Source organism: Schistocerca gregaria, chromosome 10 (genome assembly GCF_023897955.1).
Source record: "Schistocerca gregaria isolate iqSchGreg1 chromosome 10, iqSchGreg1.2, whole genome shotgun sequence".
NCBI classification, from domain to species: domain Eukaryota; kingdom Metazoa; phylum Arthropoda; class Insecta; order Orthoptera; family Acrididae; genus Schistocerca; species Schistocerca gregaria.
This window is the reverse complement of record NC_064929.1, coordinates 200363458-200381788: the sequence shown is the minus strand read 5'-3', so window position 1 is coordinate 200381788 and position 18331 is coordinate 200363458. Positions and strand designations below refer to the sequence as shown.

General features: G+C 40.6%; 1 protein-coding gene across 2 annotated transcripts in view; it reads left to right on the top strand.

The window, feature by feature from the left end:
• LOC126293718 (F-box/LRR-repeat protein 2-like) overlaps nucleotides 1–18331 on the top strand; it is a 111920-nt gene that overhangs the window by 88902 nt on the left and 4687 nt on the right. For both annotated transcript variants that reach the window (XM_049987029.1, XM_049987030.1), the window contains one exon: nucleotides 4419–4541. In XM_049987029.1, the coding sequence (XP_049842986.1) occupies nucleotides 4419–4541 (123 nt within the window). The remainder of the gene's footprint in view (nucleotides 1–4418; nucleotides 4542–18331) is intronic.

Genomic DNA, 18331 nt, shown 5'->3' with positions numbered 1-18331 from the left:
CAAGGCAGTGCTCAAGATACTGAATCACACATCATCCACATCTGAAAGAAGTTCTGCACATAGTGGAAACTGCACCGTGACAATGCGCTGTCTCGAGCCACCTTTGTTGTCATGTCCTGTGTGACTTGTATCAACGTGACAGCAGTGCCACTGCGGCCCTGTAGTCTTGACCTGGCCGTGGCATACTATATTTTGTTCCCTTGGCTGCAAAGGGACCTCAAAGGAAAGCATCTCGAGTCAGACAGTCTGCAAGCTACTTTGGTGGCTTTTGTTGTGAAGAGCAGGTCGTTTGAGGAACTCCGGAAAGCTTATGAGGCGTGGAAATCGTGCTAACATACCTGATCAATGGTTTAAAAAAAGAGGGAAGCAGGGAACGCATTATTTTCTGGATAACCCTGTATTATATTTTATTGATCCGAGAAATCAAAATGTTGTAATGTTTATGTGATACTGAACAAGTCTGATGTAACTTTCACCAATAAGTCAGCCATGATATAGTAAATAATAACACAACTAGATGAGAATTACTGTTGTCACGCTCTTAAGTCCAAAGAAGTATTTGATATTGCAGGGTGTATACGAGCCGGGAGATCAGGGAAAAGTCCGGGAATTTTACATGAGTTAAATTTTTGTGATTTTTGACTGGTGAGAGCCAGTACTCTAGCAAAGAATATTGCTGTATCCTACTTCTGCAGTATAATACTGCAGCAACAAAACACGAACGAGAGAAAAAAAGAAAAAAAAACCCAAGTTGCAAAGGAAATGCGCCATATACAACAACAAAACACAGTGTTCATACAAACGTCTGCCAATGGCAAACTGTTTCAAAGGCTTTAGGAAGACTATGCAATTCTTCTTAACAAGAAATTACCTGTGACACCCATGACATGACAGCTGTTTACATTAGATTCGTTTTAATGTAAAATCTTTTAATGTTTTACACGTACGAACATATGGGCTTCCGGCGTCGTCGTAGCTGTGCAAGCACAACAACGCCTGTTATCTGGCGCACTCTGTCGACTGCTGAAATGAACCTATTTCTAACAGGTCACTGGAAAATATTGCAAATGGTTGTTTGAAAAGCATTACTTTCGAAGTAAATTTCCATTTATGCAAGATGAACTATGTGCGAGAATGTACAACGAATTTCTTAAATCGCAGAGTGTTTGACTCTCACTTAAAAATCAACTCTTTGGGGACAGCTATCTAGAAGAATTTTGAGCCCAGAAAATCAGACATTTACGTTGTTATTGAAAATTTTACTGGCATGTGTATGGGATGTATCTTAAAGTGTACCATGCGCAAAAAAGACCAACATTATATGTGGAAGCTTAGCTTCTCTGCAGCTTATTAAGGTTTGAGACCAATATTATACGTGGCAGCTTCGCTTTTCTTGTAGCAACAATATGTATATTAATTTAAACCATTAACTTTTCTTATTTGTGTGTCCGGGCTACTTAAGTGTGATCTTGCTATTGGCTGACTTCATCATGTGTCCTTTGCTGTCATCAGCTGTCGAGATCATGTGACACGTGCTGTGACTGGCTTACAAAAGCGTGTCACAATCTCAATTTCAATGCTTCGGAAAGTAACTTGTAGTGTTTGGTGGAATTCGAATTTATACCTTTGTAACACAAAAATATGCAGTGTAGATGTTGCTGCACATCAAAAATCTTTCCAAAACATGTTTTTCCCCCGTAGTTTCATTTTCTAAAGTGCCAGGAAATTCTAAGTTGTATAAAACCACAAACCATCAAAGGATTGATACGTTTCACAGTGCCAAGGAAAAGTATACTGTCACTTAACACAGAAAAAGTGTATTTTCACTCGAGAGATAGTGTATTTTCAACCAGGAAATCCGGGAAAAAGCTGGAAATTTTTTTCCCCTGTCCATGGACACACACACACACACACACACACACACACACACACACACACACACACACACACTGATAAAACTCTTACAACACTATTTTCCAAATGCAACAGACATGAACGGTATGTACGAAAATGAGGTGTGTGATCAGTATCTTGGGAAGCAATGCTTTTCATAGCCTGATCGTGTTTCACAGTAAGCATTATCCATTCTTGAAATTCAGCACTGTCTGTGAAAAGAAGTGAAAATACTACATTGTCGGTGGCACTTTTCCCCCTATTACCAGATATAGATCTTGCTCATTTGATAACTCTCCACAGACTGACTTAAAATGGCTTCCAATAAAGTTCTTTAATAAGTATGCAATAATTAAAACAATTTACCTATTGTTGTTTACCAGATTTTTCCCAAATTACAATTAAGTATTTTCATTTCTGAGTAATTAAATACTGAGTGGAGATTCATTTGAACATGAAACTTTGAGATACAGTAATAATTTGTATTAAATTACACTGCTTAGTTTGCATAAATATGCTATTCTTTTGTAGTAACAATGTTTTAATTAAAGTTGTGTTAATTAATCAATTAAAGATGTAATTACTTCTTAGTAAAATGGGCACAGATGTTGCTAACATTTTCGTACTGATAACCCAAGGAATGTAATAGATAACAAAAAATAAGTTGAATAAGCCCTGGGTGATTATTTGAGGCTTTTAGGTACTGTGTGCATGCTATATAAATAATCATTTCAGAAAATCACTACTTTTGCAAAAAAAAGAGTAAATATAACAATTTGGAGGGAGGAAAAATAATAACTGGAAGGAATCCACCAGCTTTGTTAAAATTCGCACCCTCAACATCCAGGACCACCATTACGAAAGTCTTACCACAGTCTTAGTCTCTTGGAGCTGTCTCAAACTAACAGTGAGATCAACTGTTGGCCTTTCTGGTTTAAACTCAAGTTATTACTTTCTGTTCTCTTCCTGTCATCTTCTGCATTCTTCCAGCATGACGCATCAAAGTAACTCTCCAAGAATTCTGACACAAAATGCTTCCTCCTACCCTCTTGAAAATTTGGTCATGCAATTCCTTTTCCAGTCTTCAGGTTTATTCCTTTATTTCTATACTGTTCTCATGATCCAATGGAGATACTGCACTCCAGTACTATCTGCACATTTTGTAGAGGCATTTTTCCTGCTTTTGTGGTCTTTATTGCTTTCTCTACTTGTGTCCAGGTTAGGTCGATCTCGACATCCTCTGTGTTCCCTGCTCCTCATTTTCCTTCTATGTGTTTTCATTTGGGTTTAGTACCTCTTCAAAACCTTAATCCACATCTTCTTGATTTCCTGCATGTTCCCAGTGTCTTTCCTTCTTTATTGACCCTCCAGATAATTTGCATTATGCCTCTCTTCTTAGCCTTAACCACTCCATAGATGACCACCTCATGCGCCATTGTCCTTTTCCACATTTTTTCCACTCATCCATCAGTTTCCTCTCCTCTGTTGCCAACACACTCTTAGCCACCTTCTTCTAAGACCTTCATGGAGAGGAACTACCTGCAAATGTAGTCCACAAACAGATCCATGCCATATCAGCACATGCCTTTGTGTATCCAACTGTTCCTGCAAATGAGCTGTAAATCAGCACTCTCCTAATCACCAAGCATCACTCCATCAGGTACCACATAACTGTATCCTCTACTAGAACTTCAACTGCCTTCCACTGTGCACTGCAGCAAAGCACGTACTTCTCAAAATCATTCTCACCTCTCACAAACTTATATTTCAGTGTTCATTTAATGGAAGAAAGGTCCTGGGCTATCCTTGAGCCACACCTATCCCTAACCCTTTGCACATTGGTCATCTTGATGTGGGATACCCAGATAGGAGACCTGTCTTCATCCAGTCCCACCAGAGGCATATCTTACCCTATCACACCCAGGACCACCTCTGAATGCAGTTGCATTTTCTACCAACTGTAACTAGTGCACAACTTTCTTCTTCTTCTTCTTCTTCTTCTTCTACCACCAAGTGAATGGCAACCATCTATTGTAGTCTTTAGCAAAGAAGACCAGTGACAGCTTGGAGCACCAATGTGCTAGTTGTAAATTTGACTTCAAATGTGTTCTATGTGGATCCTGTCCTCAAATACGAGATTCTCTGAATGATGCAGATGAGAATCAACCTTCCATCCCATTCTTCTATCCTGTGATCCCTCCTGGGTCACTCTCTCCGTGAGTAACATCAACAGGATTACATCACTGTAGTTTACTAAATGTAAGCAAGTGTTACTAAATGTAAACATGTGTTATTACACTTGCATTTCTTACAACCTTATGCCCTTGTTCCTTGATAACCCTCTTTCTCTCCTTGTCAGTTTCTTTCGTCTACCTCCTTCAGCTACCTTTCACACTTTTTTTGTTTTAGCATGTACCTGTGTGTAGTGATTAAAATAATTGGCCTGTACCATTTACAGTGCAGAAGTACCTCAGGTGGATGATGACATTGACACAATAACAGCAGAATTTACACATTTTTCACAGGAACCTGAATGTCAAGTGGTGTCGACGTGTGCCCGGGGGTGTGAAACGCCTGACGGAACTGATGCCAGCTGTCAGAATCCATGGCAGCTTCAAGGAATGGGACCTGCCTGAAGACATCGTGAGGTGGGACTGGTGACACAAGTGCCCAGTACACGGCACGCAACTTGTTGACAAGAGTTGTGTACACACACACACACACACACACACACACACACACACACACACACAGTCAGCTTGAAGGGAGTCAAGATTCTTGCAGTGGCAGCCAGCTCCCCGGTGAATGGCTGTCCCTCAGTGGGCGATAGTGTGTGCGCAGCAGCGACCCTGCACCGGCAATCGTGAGAGGCAGGTGCCGTGCCTTAGTTTCAACTGGCTGGCTCCCTGCTACCCTGGTCAGGACTCCGGCTTGCTGATGGATTGGGCCCAGAATAGCCCTGTTGTGCCACAGCTTAGTGCAGCAGGCAGGTACAGCGATAGAAGCTCGAACTGGTTGGTGCAGCTGGCAGCTCACCTTGTACCCTCGTCAGCCGTAACATCCATGTCTCAATAGTACTCCTGTGCTGCAAATGAATCTGCTACCAAAATTGAAGCCATTTACAAAGGATAGCAGCACAATTGTTATGTCAATGACCCACTTCATATTTTTGACAACACTACAGAAACCTGTCAGAGAAATCCCCACGCTTCCACTGCAAGAATCTTATCACTGTGTTGGCAGATTTTACCGAGCTGAGCCCCGGCCTCTCTCACCATAAATAGACAGCATGCTTACTGTGATTTTCAGTGCTTTACCATTATATTCGAAGTGATGCTACGCTACCGCTGTCTGTGGGAATACCCAGCCCTCTGGGTTCCCACTTGGGACAAATCTCCAACCAAGATTCCAAAGCCATGTGTACCTTTTCATACTTACAGGACAAGTTTCCACCAGAAGAGTCTCAGGTGGCTTAACCCCAGAGGTTCAGAGACCACATTTATATCACTTTCTAGACTTCATCTTATGTTGCTAGACTACTTATTACTTCTCTACTTAGTAGTCCATTATACCTGCACCAGCGAAACATTGCACTTGACAGTTTGCTTTTTGTCAAGTTAGGTTGGCTATATTGTAATAGTGATGCAACAGCAGCCTCTATACACACAGCAGACGATACAGTTTTCTGCCCTGTCTCATAAATGCAAGCAGTTGAGCAATGACAGAGCATATAAAAACTCGTTTTTAGTTATACTACAATGACAGGAAGTAAACAACTGTATAATAATGCATGTAAAAGCATAACAATGCACATCCTTTCGATAACGGGGCAAAGAAATACAGAAAACAAACATCTGACGACTGGTACTTTAAAATCAATACTATACGTAGCTTACAAAATAAATAATAACTGAGATTGCAATAAATAACCAATATTAGTAATTTTTCACTCACCAGTTTACATCGATAATGGCGCAATTCCATCCAGCTTGCCATCATCACTGTTGTCCGATTCATCGTCAAAGCAGAGTTCATCGTCGTCATCAGCAAGACAAATCATTAACTATTCATGGCCACGGATAATGCCTTCTATTGTCTGTGCTGCTCGTATAAGCTTCTTGACGTGCTCAACTTTTTTTCTCCATGAGGCTGCATTCACAGTCACAACAGCTTCACGCAACAGCTTTTCCACCTCTGTTATTGTAAAGGACTTGTTGTTTCTTGCATACATTTTTACATCACTCCGTATTAACTCAGTAGCGTTGAAATGACAATGCTATGGTGGCAGCCTTATTACACTATGACGCTGCTCCTTGGCAATTTCGTCTACTACATATGTAGGTGTCTTAGGCTTATTTTCTTTAACAAGAGAATATAATAGAACCTTTGTCATACTCATATCCGCTGCAATATTCGAGCCTGTAACCACTGTACCATAACTTCTTTCCAATCATTTGTGGTTGGGGCTTTGTTCAGTATCACCGAGTGATATGGAGCATTGTCCATCACGATTGTTGTAGGGATAGGAAATTGTTTAAAAAGGTTCCTGGACCACTCAACAAATCGTGTGTGATCCATATCTTTATGATAATCACCAGTGTTTTTTGATCTAAAAACTAAAAGTGCATCAGGGACAAAACCACTGGAGGAGCCTGCATGGACCACAATTAATATAGCTCCTCTTCCTGTCGGCTGATGGCCGCTACTTCTGGGTGTGTTATCTGTCCAGCATTTACTGACAGCTTCCCCGGCATTAACCCACCTTTTGTCTAGCCAAATTATGGAACGAATGTCTCTGCTCACAATTTTGTGCAAGAAAATGCTTCGAGCAGTAACAATATGTGCCCTTTCTAACAGTACTTTGCGTCCATCTAGTGTTTTGTGCTGGAAACCCATATTTTTTAGCACAATTTTTAGTGATGTTTTACCATCCCGGAAGAATTCACTTTCTTTTAAAGAGACTAACAACTTAGCTACAGTTGGATACTCTTTTCTGCTGTAGTAAGCATAAACATGTCTGCGAATTTCATCAGTCTGGAAAGAATCTAAATCTGTGATAGGACTAGGCTGCTTTTTCTTCTTTCCCGGAGTTGTTACCCGGAGTCGTTAAAAATGTATTATTTGATCCAGACAGCTCGGAATCATTACGGCTCACTTCAGTATATCCCAAGATTTTTAGTAATACTCCTTTACTTACTACGGTTCTTGCATTAATTCCAGGAGTTTTCAACATATGTTTCACCACTTTATCGGGAGGAATTGATGGCTGTCCATGAATGCTTACATAGTAAAACTCACGAATTCTGCGTAGGAACTCCAGTGCCTGTCTGTTTAGCGGCACCCCTCAATGCAAAGGATTGTCACTAGGTGAACGAAGTCTTTTCGTTGGCATTTTCCAAGTATTTAAACTCACAATGTAACAAAAGTCACAACGATATAGAACATAGTACAACAAAAACACATGGTAAACAAGGTACAATTCATGTTGTTTAGACATTCCCTAAACAAAGCCAGCAACGCGTTAACTTTGACGTCACAGCATGTGAGTAACAGCAGTGCTCACTGTGCTGTGATTGGCTGGCTCCCTGCGCTGAACGCCTCTCGTTCTTCACCTGTTACACTGATATGCTGCCAACTTCATATGCAAACGTCAGGTGCAATGAAACTTCCTGGCAGATTAAAACTGTATGTCGGACCGAGACTTGAACTCGGGACCTTTGCCTTTTGCGGGCAAGTGCTCTACCAGGTCCCGAGTTCGAGTCTTGTTCTGGCACGCAGCTTTTATCTGCCAGGAGGTTTCATATCAGCGCACACTTCGCTGTAGAGTGAAAATTTCATTTTAGTCCAGTGCAATGTTTCAGCGGCCCGGGTATAGGCTCCCATCACTTTGTGCATTTCTTTTGCTTCCTGCTAATCATGCCCATTGGCAAGTCTCTTCATGCCCTTGTTGCTTGTTCCTTGGCCTTATTACTTCACAATCTCTAGGAAATACATTTCTTATCACCACGCAATCTATTTATTTTCAATGCTAGGTACCTTGCCATGTTCATGTATATATAACTTATCCTTCCACACTTAAAACTAAAAATAACTCTGTAGAACTTCACCCTTCTAATAGGTTGTCTATAAAAAATAGTCTCCTAATTTGATTTTGCTTTGCTCTTTTGTTGTGGTTAATGAAAGGAGTTTTACCAATGCTAGAATCCGATAATCATAGGAAATGCTTGACAGTGAGAAGTATGGGGTAGTTTAAGCACCCTTGTCATTTGTATGTGTAGTTGATGAATGTTAGGGTTCTGGTTTTACATGTTTTGGAACAGTTCCTTAATCTCAGAAGTTGGCAATCTGTTATAGAGCATTTTTAAAACAAGATTAATAATTTACTCCTCCACACTTTTTGAACTAATGCTGCTGAATTTTTAAATCAAACACTCTTTAAATAGTCCGTTCTTATATTTCTCAAATTTGACATAACACATTTCTTCTGACGAGACTTACTCTTTTACAACATAACTTCATGAACACATTTTTATGGGAGTGCAATGAGACATTGAATAATCACACCTCCTCACATCCATCCAACAGAGACACATGTTAGAAACTTTCTTGAGTGTCTCCCCCGCCATATTATGACTAGGCTACATTTCATCTTCAGAGAGTAACATAAACCAAAAATGAAAAAGTTCTATATATAAAACAATTGAAAAGCCAGGGTGGAATGTAAACAATATTGTGAAAGGAAAGTTGCTATTCCCCATATATCGGAGATGCTGTGTCGCAGATAGGTCCAATAAAAAGTCTATCACAAATATAGCTTTCGGCCAGTAAAGCCTTCGTCAAAATTAGACAACAAACATGCACATATAAACTCACACGAATACATATCTCACACACCACTCTAATTTTGATGAAGGCCTAACTGGCCGAAAGCTATATTTGTGACAGCCCTTTTATTGTGCCTGTCTGTGACTCAGCCATCTCCACTATATGGTGAGGAGCAACTTTTCTTTCATGATATTGTTACAAAAGTGATATATTGACAGACCACAGATTATAATTTAACTGAAATGATAATATGTAGAAATGTCATGTCCCACTGACGAGTCCTGTGCGGAAGTGGAAGGACTGCAAGAATGCGTGTCGAAGAACTTACTTGGCAGGATGTCTTGTGGTCTTGGGCTGCCTTCTGTGCACCTGCTCCACTGAAAAGAGGGCTGTAGGCTGGAATACAGAACTCTGCTGGGATCTCAGGGTACACTGGATGCAGTCACAAATCGTTGCATGAGTATATGTACATTGGAAGCACCCTTGGCACATCCACTGCTATATCACTGCCATCAATCCCCCAACACTATGGCGGCTAGCCTTTATAAAGGCGGTAGTGCACCCGGCACCATTTGTTCTAGAAGTTTCCAGTACTCTCGAGCATTGTGTGTGTGTCATGTGGCAGCACGTGATGCCTACGTAAGAAACAGGCTGTACTCCACTATGTTCGCTGTGTCCGAGGGTTGTGGCTTGTAACGGCTCTCGAGCCTCGTGATCTGGCGTAGTCCGCTCTTGTTAGCAGGGTAAACATTACACATAAGCTACGCCTAGTCATGTCCACCTCACTAGTAGTAAGAATTTCCAAGCTTACATCTTACTTGACTTTTAACCCTGTTTTGTATCATTTGCGACATTTCCCTACGCCAGGGAAAAATTTTCTAAGCTCGAACTTTCGAGGTTAGGCTACAAAATTTTCCATTTTTATGTGCGGTGCCAGTGAAACTTGCAAGACTTCATTTTAAAACATGGTTTCGCATCATAAACTCTAATACAAGTACATTGTCATAAAAATAGAAAGCACAATGTAAGTACAACTGACATTTGGTTGTTTGTTGTCCACACTTGTCGTGGTAACTTCCACATTACCCTTCTATATCATTCTTTTCATTGTTCGTAGTTCACACAACAATACAAAGTTTTGGATTACACAATTAAAAGTCCAGAGCTTTACCTAATATTACCAAGATTTCACATTATTTTTTTTTTAAATGCATGATCACTTTAAAATTTAATACACATAGTTTACAACACAACACAAAAGGAAAGGAATAGGTAAAAGGTTACATAAAATATTATACAACATAGTTTATCATTCAACTTCAAATTACGCTTGTACATAATTTTTAAGTTGTATTTTCATCTCCTATCTGTTTTGAGTACCGACGACTCCACTGTATTTGCACGTGGTTTTATTTGTTTAATGAGTTGTGGCGTTTGACTTTGCTCTCTCCACTGCACTCAATAAGGGAGAGGAGTACGTCATGTATACTTTAATTCGTACTCTCCACCATCTTCCTCCTCTTCAGACTGTACAGAATGGATGGAAGGAGCGTATCGGACACTTTTTTTTTTGTGGTGGTTATCTGTTACCACTGTATCTGTCACACACAGCAATTTCCTCCTGCTTGACACAATCTTCTGCCACACCCTCGACAAAACTTAATATAGATACATAGCAACATATTATAATAATTACAACTACGGGTACTTAACCTGTGTATCCCCACACGGAATACATACTTTGTGACCATCCTCAGAAGGTTGTTCGCTGCTGGTATTCTATTTCGCTTTATAATCAATCTATTTTGTGACTTGGTATCTTTATGTTATCTAAGTGTCTTACAATATGTTCTAAGGATAACAGTACAGGTATTTTTGTGGGTCCTCCTTCTCCTCATTTATCATACAACAGTCTATACCTAACCTTAACATAGGTACTATGTCATTCTTGCTTACATTAGTACAATTTATGTGGTCTGCTTGTAGATGACTTATGCACCATATCCTTTGCACTGGCTTGTAAATGTTAATTTTCGAGTACCTCTTGTGCAATGAGTTACCCCCTTGGGTGCAACATACAGCCATTCATTATCGTGTATCTGCGTCCAAATACTTTCATTCAGTATGATATACTTTTGATTGCAATCTTTTGGAACTTCTCTTATAGGCTGCAGCATACGAGCTTCACATTGCTGTGGTCATAGGTGGACATTAAAACAAACCTCTGCTTGCAAATCTGACTTCTCAGCATTACCATTTTACAGTGTAACTGGTCATGGGACAGTAGCGAGTACTGTTGTTTCGCATCATCAGTCAGCAAGTAGTTTTTCTCAGCCTCTATATAAGTGAACAGTTTCTTTGCGTGATCATACTCCGTGGGTAAGTGGCCATATTCTATATAACATATATACGTTACTGTCCACTAAAACATCTATATCCATTATACGAAGTAACAGATACCCTTGGTCCTTCGTGAGTTCAATGGGGAGCTTTTTGTCTCTTAAATCATCTTTTATCAGTTCTAAATACTCGACCACCTGTATGGGGTTAATCAAGTGTGGTTCTAATAGACCTTTCTGCGTGTTCACTATTGCAGAGACTAATAAGTCATATTCCCTCTCAAGTTCATTGAACATATCAGTAATCTGCATTATTTGCTCTGTAATAGTTAGAGAATCAGGGCATGTTGTACCTTCCTATTAGTGCTATTCTCATAATCCTCTACATGCATACTTAGTTTTCTTATTCCTTCTGCAATTATCTGAGTATTCTTAGTTACCACATTAATTGTTTGATTCAGCCCTGCCAGTGGCTCTCTCACAATGGTCACTTGTTCTTTGGACAAACGTAACAGCTCTCTCTGCTGTTCTTCGAGTACGTCTATTTTGGCTTTGAAGAATGCCGCATCGTCTTCATCTAATGTGCCAAACAATACCTTACTTGCCTCCCCTATAAAATTTAATCTTCCTCTTTTGACCCTCAGTTGTTCATGCCTAGCCAACTGATCAATCAATTCTTTCAATCTAGAAATTTTACTCACATGCCATTGCACAGTTTGCTGTACATTCTCGCACTCTCTGGTGCTTAACTTTGCCTGATTCAGCTTACACATGCAATGTGTTACCACTCAAGTGGCAGCCACTTGCGTGTCCTCAAATTTGTCATGCAGTTCCTTGAGGTTAAAATAGCTCACCACTCTCCATGTAGTGCTGCACAAACTCATATTGCCCTGGTTGTGGTAGTAAATTCCCGACACTGACTGGAATTTTTGCATTCGTACATCTTTGCAGTGGCACTTCTCATCCCCCTAGGCTGATCTGCAAGATACTTCCGACTAGCTCTATCACCCACAGTGCCTTCGTCCTTGGCATCCATAATAGAAACATTCTTGGCACTCTTCTGGTCCTTTATCGCCTGTGATCCTTCTCCCTTCTACATCACGTCTTCTAATAAAATGTTCACATTTCCGTCCAGTAAAATTCCTTCAGCCTATTAGCATGCACTTTTATACATTTCTTACCTTGTAGCCTAATTACTACATTAGGTTCTGCACATCAACCACAGTAAATGGCCCTCGCCATTGGCTATCTAATTTCTTCAATTGTCCCCGACGCACTCTCTTGTCATACAGCAATACGCGATCATTCCTTCTAAATTCCCTCGGGTTTTGTGTTTTGTAGTATTTATTCTTGTTTCTTTCTTTGCTCACTTGTGTTGCCTCACGGGTATCTTGGTGTAACACTTGTAGTCACTGTCGAATTTCTGTCACTTAATCGTCATAATTGTAGATTACGTTTGCTGGTTTCTTTTGTAGCCATCCCAGCAAATTTCGCGTCCTGCTAAAGAAAAATTCGAATGGTGTGTGTACCTTGGTACTATGAGTAGTAGTATTGTACACAAAACATGCGAATGCAACCCATCTGTCCCAATCTGTCTGGTCCTGGTTCACATTGTGTCGCAGCATCTCCGTCAGGGTACGGTGTGTACATTCTAGCACTCCATTGGATTGCGGATGGTATGCTGTCATTTGTATTTTCTCTATTCTCAGTAATTTGCAGACTCGTTTCATGGTATCACCTATGAAATTGCTCCCCATGTCACTCAAGAGAGCTGTCGAGACCCCAAATTTTAAAATAATGCTTTCTACCAATTTTCGTGGAAGGGTATCTGCGACTTGCCGAGCTATTGGTTCAGCTGTTACTAACGTCGTGAGAGTCTTGAAAAGTCAAAATATATTTGTGCCCAGGTAATGGGTAATGGACCTACTATATCGATATCACAGCGCTCAAATATAAATTCTAGGGTTGGAGAGCTCTAGTGGTTGCTTAGTCTTATCTTGTGTGATCTTGTTCTTTTGGCAACTTTTGCATGTTCTTATGAACTTCTCTCTGTCAGCTTTCGTACCTGGCCATGTATAGTACTGTTTTATTCGTTCATATGTCCTACCCATTCCTTGATGGCCTACTATGGGAGATGTGCAATTTATCCTCTGCACTCAGAACATTGTCTTTGTTTATCTGGGATGTGTTACTGCCTCTGCTTATCTCTGTCGCGTCAGCTGTCTCTTCGGGGTCTGCTATCTCAGCTGTCACCTCTGTCTCAGTTATCTCATTGCTATTAGAGGCCTTGATTGTGGTCTTTGTTGTGGTGTCCCCTCACTTATCTTCTTGCCTGTCAGTCTCGTTTGTGTTCCTCTTTGTAACCTGTTGTGTATGTCACCGTCTTGTACACTCCGAATGCTTGATAGCGCACCGGCCACGCGATTTTGCTTTCCTTTCTTATATAAGATTTGGTAATCATATTCTTCCAACTTCAACCGAAACTTCATTAATCTTGATGATGGATCCGTAATGCTACCTAGCCACATCAGTGGTTTATGGTCCGTGAGTATCTTGAACTTCCTTCCAAAGAGATAAGGTCGGAAATACCTGCCCATACTATGGCAAGCAACTCTCGCTCTATTGTACTGTAATTCAGCTCTGCCTTCTTGAGAGTACGTGATATGTATGCAATTGATAAATCCTTTCCCATTGGACCTTGACTCAAATATGCACCTAACGTGTACTTACTGGCATCACTAGTTAATGAAAACTCTTTATGAAAACTCTTTAGTGAAGTCTGGACACTGTAGTATCGGTGGCTTGGTTAACATCTCTTCCAATGTTTGAAGCGCCTCTTCCTGCACTTCCACCCAAACATACGGAACTCCTTTCTTTAATAGTTCGTGTAGGGGTTTCCCAATTTTGCTAAAGTCGCTCAAAAATCTTCGGTAGTATCCGATCATGCCCAGATAACTTTTTGAGTCAGCAGTTGTCCTTGGTCACCGATACTTTCCTATTCCCGCTACTTTAGTGGGATCAGATTCCCTTGTCAACTTGCAAGTTTAGGTTTTCTTTCAGTAAGTGATCAAATACTTCCTCAAGTGATGCAACCACCATCGTTGCATGAGACCTCAGAAACTATATCGCTGATATCACTATTTGATTCTCCAGATAGAGGATTATCCTGGAGTAATATTTCAAGCACTTCGTCTTCAGAAAGGTGACGAGACATTTTCTACTAGATGTAACACACGCAATAGTAGTGTCCACTTGTATGGAACAAATAATTGTCCGCTTATAAAGTATTGGCAACAATCGTACTTTACAAGAATAAAACAAAGGAAATGCAACAACAGTTACGGATTCAATGCAGCATTATTGGGTAATAATACTGCAAGAGAGAAATGGGGTTGCATTTAACCCCAATGGTATTCAGTGGTTCTCTCTTGATTTTCTGCAAAACTAAATATTTTCAAAAAGTTATATTTGTATCTCACGAACCCATTACTTAATTCAGGAAAAGTCTGAATATTTCATAATTTTTAGGAATAGGAAATAAGGTACATTTTACATAAAATTAGGAGGGTTAACCGTTGGAATGTGGATGGGGCCTTCTTCAGGCCCATCGCCATCCTATTGTATTCATAATGGCCTGTATGTGTGCTAAATGCCGTCTTTTATCGATCCCATTTGTCTATCAGGACTTGATAGTACCCTTTCGCAAGATCTAGGGTTGAGAAATACTTTGCCTTCCCTAGGCTATCTAGTATTTCATCAATTCTGAGCAGTGGGTATACCATATTCAATGACGTATCATTTAATTTTCGATAATCGATAACCACTCTCCACTTTTGTAGTAATAACAGAGGAAAGTTCAATGGACTGGTACTCGGTGATATTGTGCCGTCATCCAGCATGCCGTTTATTTCCTTTTTCAGTGCTTCCTGCTGTGCGTGGGGAATTCGGTAAGACCTCTGATTTATGACTGTCCCTTCTGCTTCAGGTACTAATGGAATCTGGTATTTCACTACAGTGGTGTAGGTGAGCATGTCTCCCGGTAAATGAAATACATCATTATACACCAACCACAACTCCTGTATGTCTTCTTGCTCTTCTTGGTTTAAGTGCTCTACACACGTTTTCTTTCAACAAGCTCTGCCACGGTTTTCTCCTGCCTTTCTTTCCATGTGGTGCACATAGGATTTTACAACTGCTCGGTGGCGGAATTTGTTCCGCTAATACTGGTCTAATCTCTTATTTCGGAATTACCGCTTCACTCCCTAGTTTTCGTGTCACGCAAACTTTTATAACTCTTTCTTCTTGCGGCCCGATTCTTATTTCTTTAGAGTCCTTCGGGGCTGGAGACATGTCACTCCTACTCATCATGACCTTACATTGATTCTTCGCTCTTCGGTGTGGCCATTTTCTTTGCTTAGTTTCATTTTCCTTTGGTTTCGTACAACCCTCTTGGGACGGCACAGGCAGTGGCCGGCTGACGCCCCTCGCCGTATATTTGTTTTGACCAATACCCTCGTTATCTACGTGGAATGGGCCTCTGTCATTCGTTTGCATTGCGGCGACTCTTTCTGTGCGCGGTGACGTTGGCAAGCTAATTTCCAAACCTCGTTACAGCTGCGTAACTTGCTAGTAAAGTCTTCCCGTTTCCATCATTTTGTACAGTTAATCTATTGATGGTTGCTTCTTTGCATTCTTCTCACAACTCTATCCATTCGCATCGTACCTGCATTCTTCTATGGTCATAATCCAACACCACTTTATTTTTATCCTCGAACTCCCGTCCCAGTAACCCATCAAATGGCAAATCAATACACTCATTCACTACTTGGAACTGTGTGACCCAGTTGCTTCCCTCACCGTTGCTGAAACGTACTGATGCAGGACCCTCTGTCCGGACTTCTTGGTTGACGATGCTTTTTATCATTACCGCCCTTCCAGGATCCCACTGCACATTTTCCTTCAGAACCTTGGACTGTATAAGGTTAATATGGGCACCACTATCTATCAGTAACTGTTTCAGTGCCTTTCACATCCTTGCTCTGTACACATATATAACCATTTTTCCCCGTGCGATCAGCAGCTCATATGATTCCTGACGCAGCGTAATGGAACTGCAGCGTTACCCCCGCTGCTTGTTTCCCTGCACATTTTTCCTGTGTTTGTTAGCCCACTTACTTTCACGACAATCACGTGCATAATGTCCCGTTCGGTGACACGTGAAGCATGTCACTGGCTTTGCTCAAGTACACGGGAGCAAGTGTCCCGTCACATTACATACCGTACATCATACTGGTCGGGGACACTGTGCCCACGACCCAGTCTCTTCGAAATCACCAACATCCCTTTCTTTTATGGGCAGCCGACTACGTTCTGTAGTATGGGGAATCTCCTTTACAGTGTCTGTCTTCTGGACAGTATACTTTTTGCTGCACTCATGCTATATGTGCCCTTCTTTCGCGCAGTTAAAACATTTCATGCTAATTCTTTTCTCCGGCCAGGCTACAGTTGCTACGTGGCGCTTATCTCTTTCCGAGGTTATTGCACACTCCTCGGTAGCTGCTAAATCAATAGCTTCGAACAGGGTGATCCGTTCACCTTGGGCCCGTATAACTGTCTTTAGGATTGGAAGGAAAATCAGCATTTGCCATATTTTGTTGTTTTATTGTCAGCAAAATGTAAACAATATTGTGAAAGGAAAGTTGCTATTCCCCATATATCGGAGATGCTGTGTCGCAGATAGGCCCAATAAAAAGTCTATCACAAATATAGCTTTCGGCCAGTAAAGCCTTCGTCAAAATTAGACAACAAACATGCACATACAAACTCACACAAATACATATCTCACACACCACTCTAATTTTGATGAAGGCCTAACTGGCCGAAAGCTATATTTGTGACAGCTCTTTTATTGTGCCTGTCTGTGACTCAGCATCTCCACTATATGGTGAGGAGCAACTTTTCTTTCATGATATTGTTACAAAAGTGATATATTGACAGACCACAGATTATAATTTAACTGAAATGTTAATATGTAGAAATGTCATGTCCCACTGAAGAGTCCTGTGCGGAAGTGGAAGGACTGCAAGAATGCGTGTCGAAGAACTTACTTGGCAGGATGTCTTGTGGTCTTGGGCTGCCCTCTGTGCACCTGCTCCACTGAAAAGAGGGCTGTAGGCTGGAATACGGAACTCTGCTGGGATCTCAGGGTACACTGGATGCAGTCACAAATCATTGCATGAGTATATGTACATTGGAAGCACCCTTGGCACATCCACTGCTATATCACTGCCATCAATCCCCCAACACTATGGCGGCTAGCCTTTATATAGGCGGTAGTGCACCCGGCACCATTTGTTCTAGAAGTTTCCAGTACTTTCGAGCATTGCGTGTGTTTCACGTGGCAGCCCGTGATGCCTACATAAGAAACAGGCCGTACTCCGCTATGTTCGCTGTGTCCGAGGGTTGTGGCTTGTAACGGCTCTTGAGCCTTGTGATGTGGCTTGGTCCGCTCTTGTTAGCAGGGTAAACATTACACATAAGCTGCGCCTGGTCACGTCCGCCTCGCTGGTAGCAAGAATGTCCAAGCCTACATCTTACTTGATTTTTAACTCTGTTTTCTACCATTCGCGACAGAAATCGTATAATTCACGAGCACAATTTCTGTAAAATACAAATTATTATGTAATTATTGTAAATATGTGTTTATAATATACTCTTAATTTATTTTTGTTGAAAATAAAATAAGCAGTTAATACTTGGTAAACTGTGAGAGACAGTCTGTGATAATATTAGCCTTTGCATAACAGTTAAGAATATATCTCCAGAGATTTTCAAATGTAAAGGAAATAATATTTTATATATATAAATGAAGTGTCCATTACAAGTTTCAAAGCATGTAAATAAGTCCATAAATTCACAAAAAACATGTCTTGCATCAGCTAAGAAATACCACATTATCACAAAAATATTTTACTGACGGTCATAATATTTATCATAGTTCATAAAATTGTGACATTTGAACTTGTTTTTCCATAACTTTACAAAGAAAATACATACATGTGATTGATTTGTATAATATTGTTCATAAATTTGGACTAGCATAAATAAAATTATAAAGGTTACAAGATTTGGTACAGGTCTCTTTTTCCAACTCTTTTGTTGACTTTCAACCACTGTTCTGCAAGGATTTCAATGATCAACACAAAAAGACATTTGTAGTGTAAAAGTTCTTATTATTTCCATATCGTCTTGCCAATCAACTCAGTAGTTGAAAG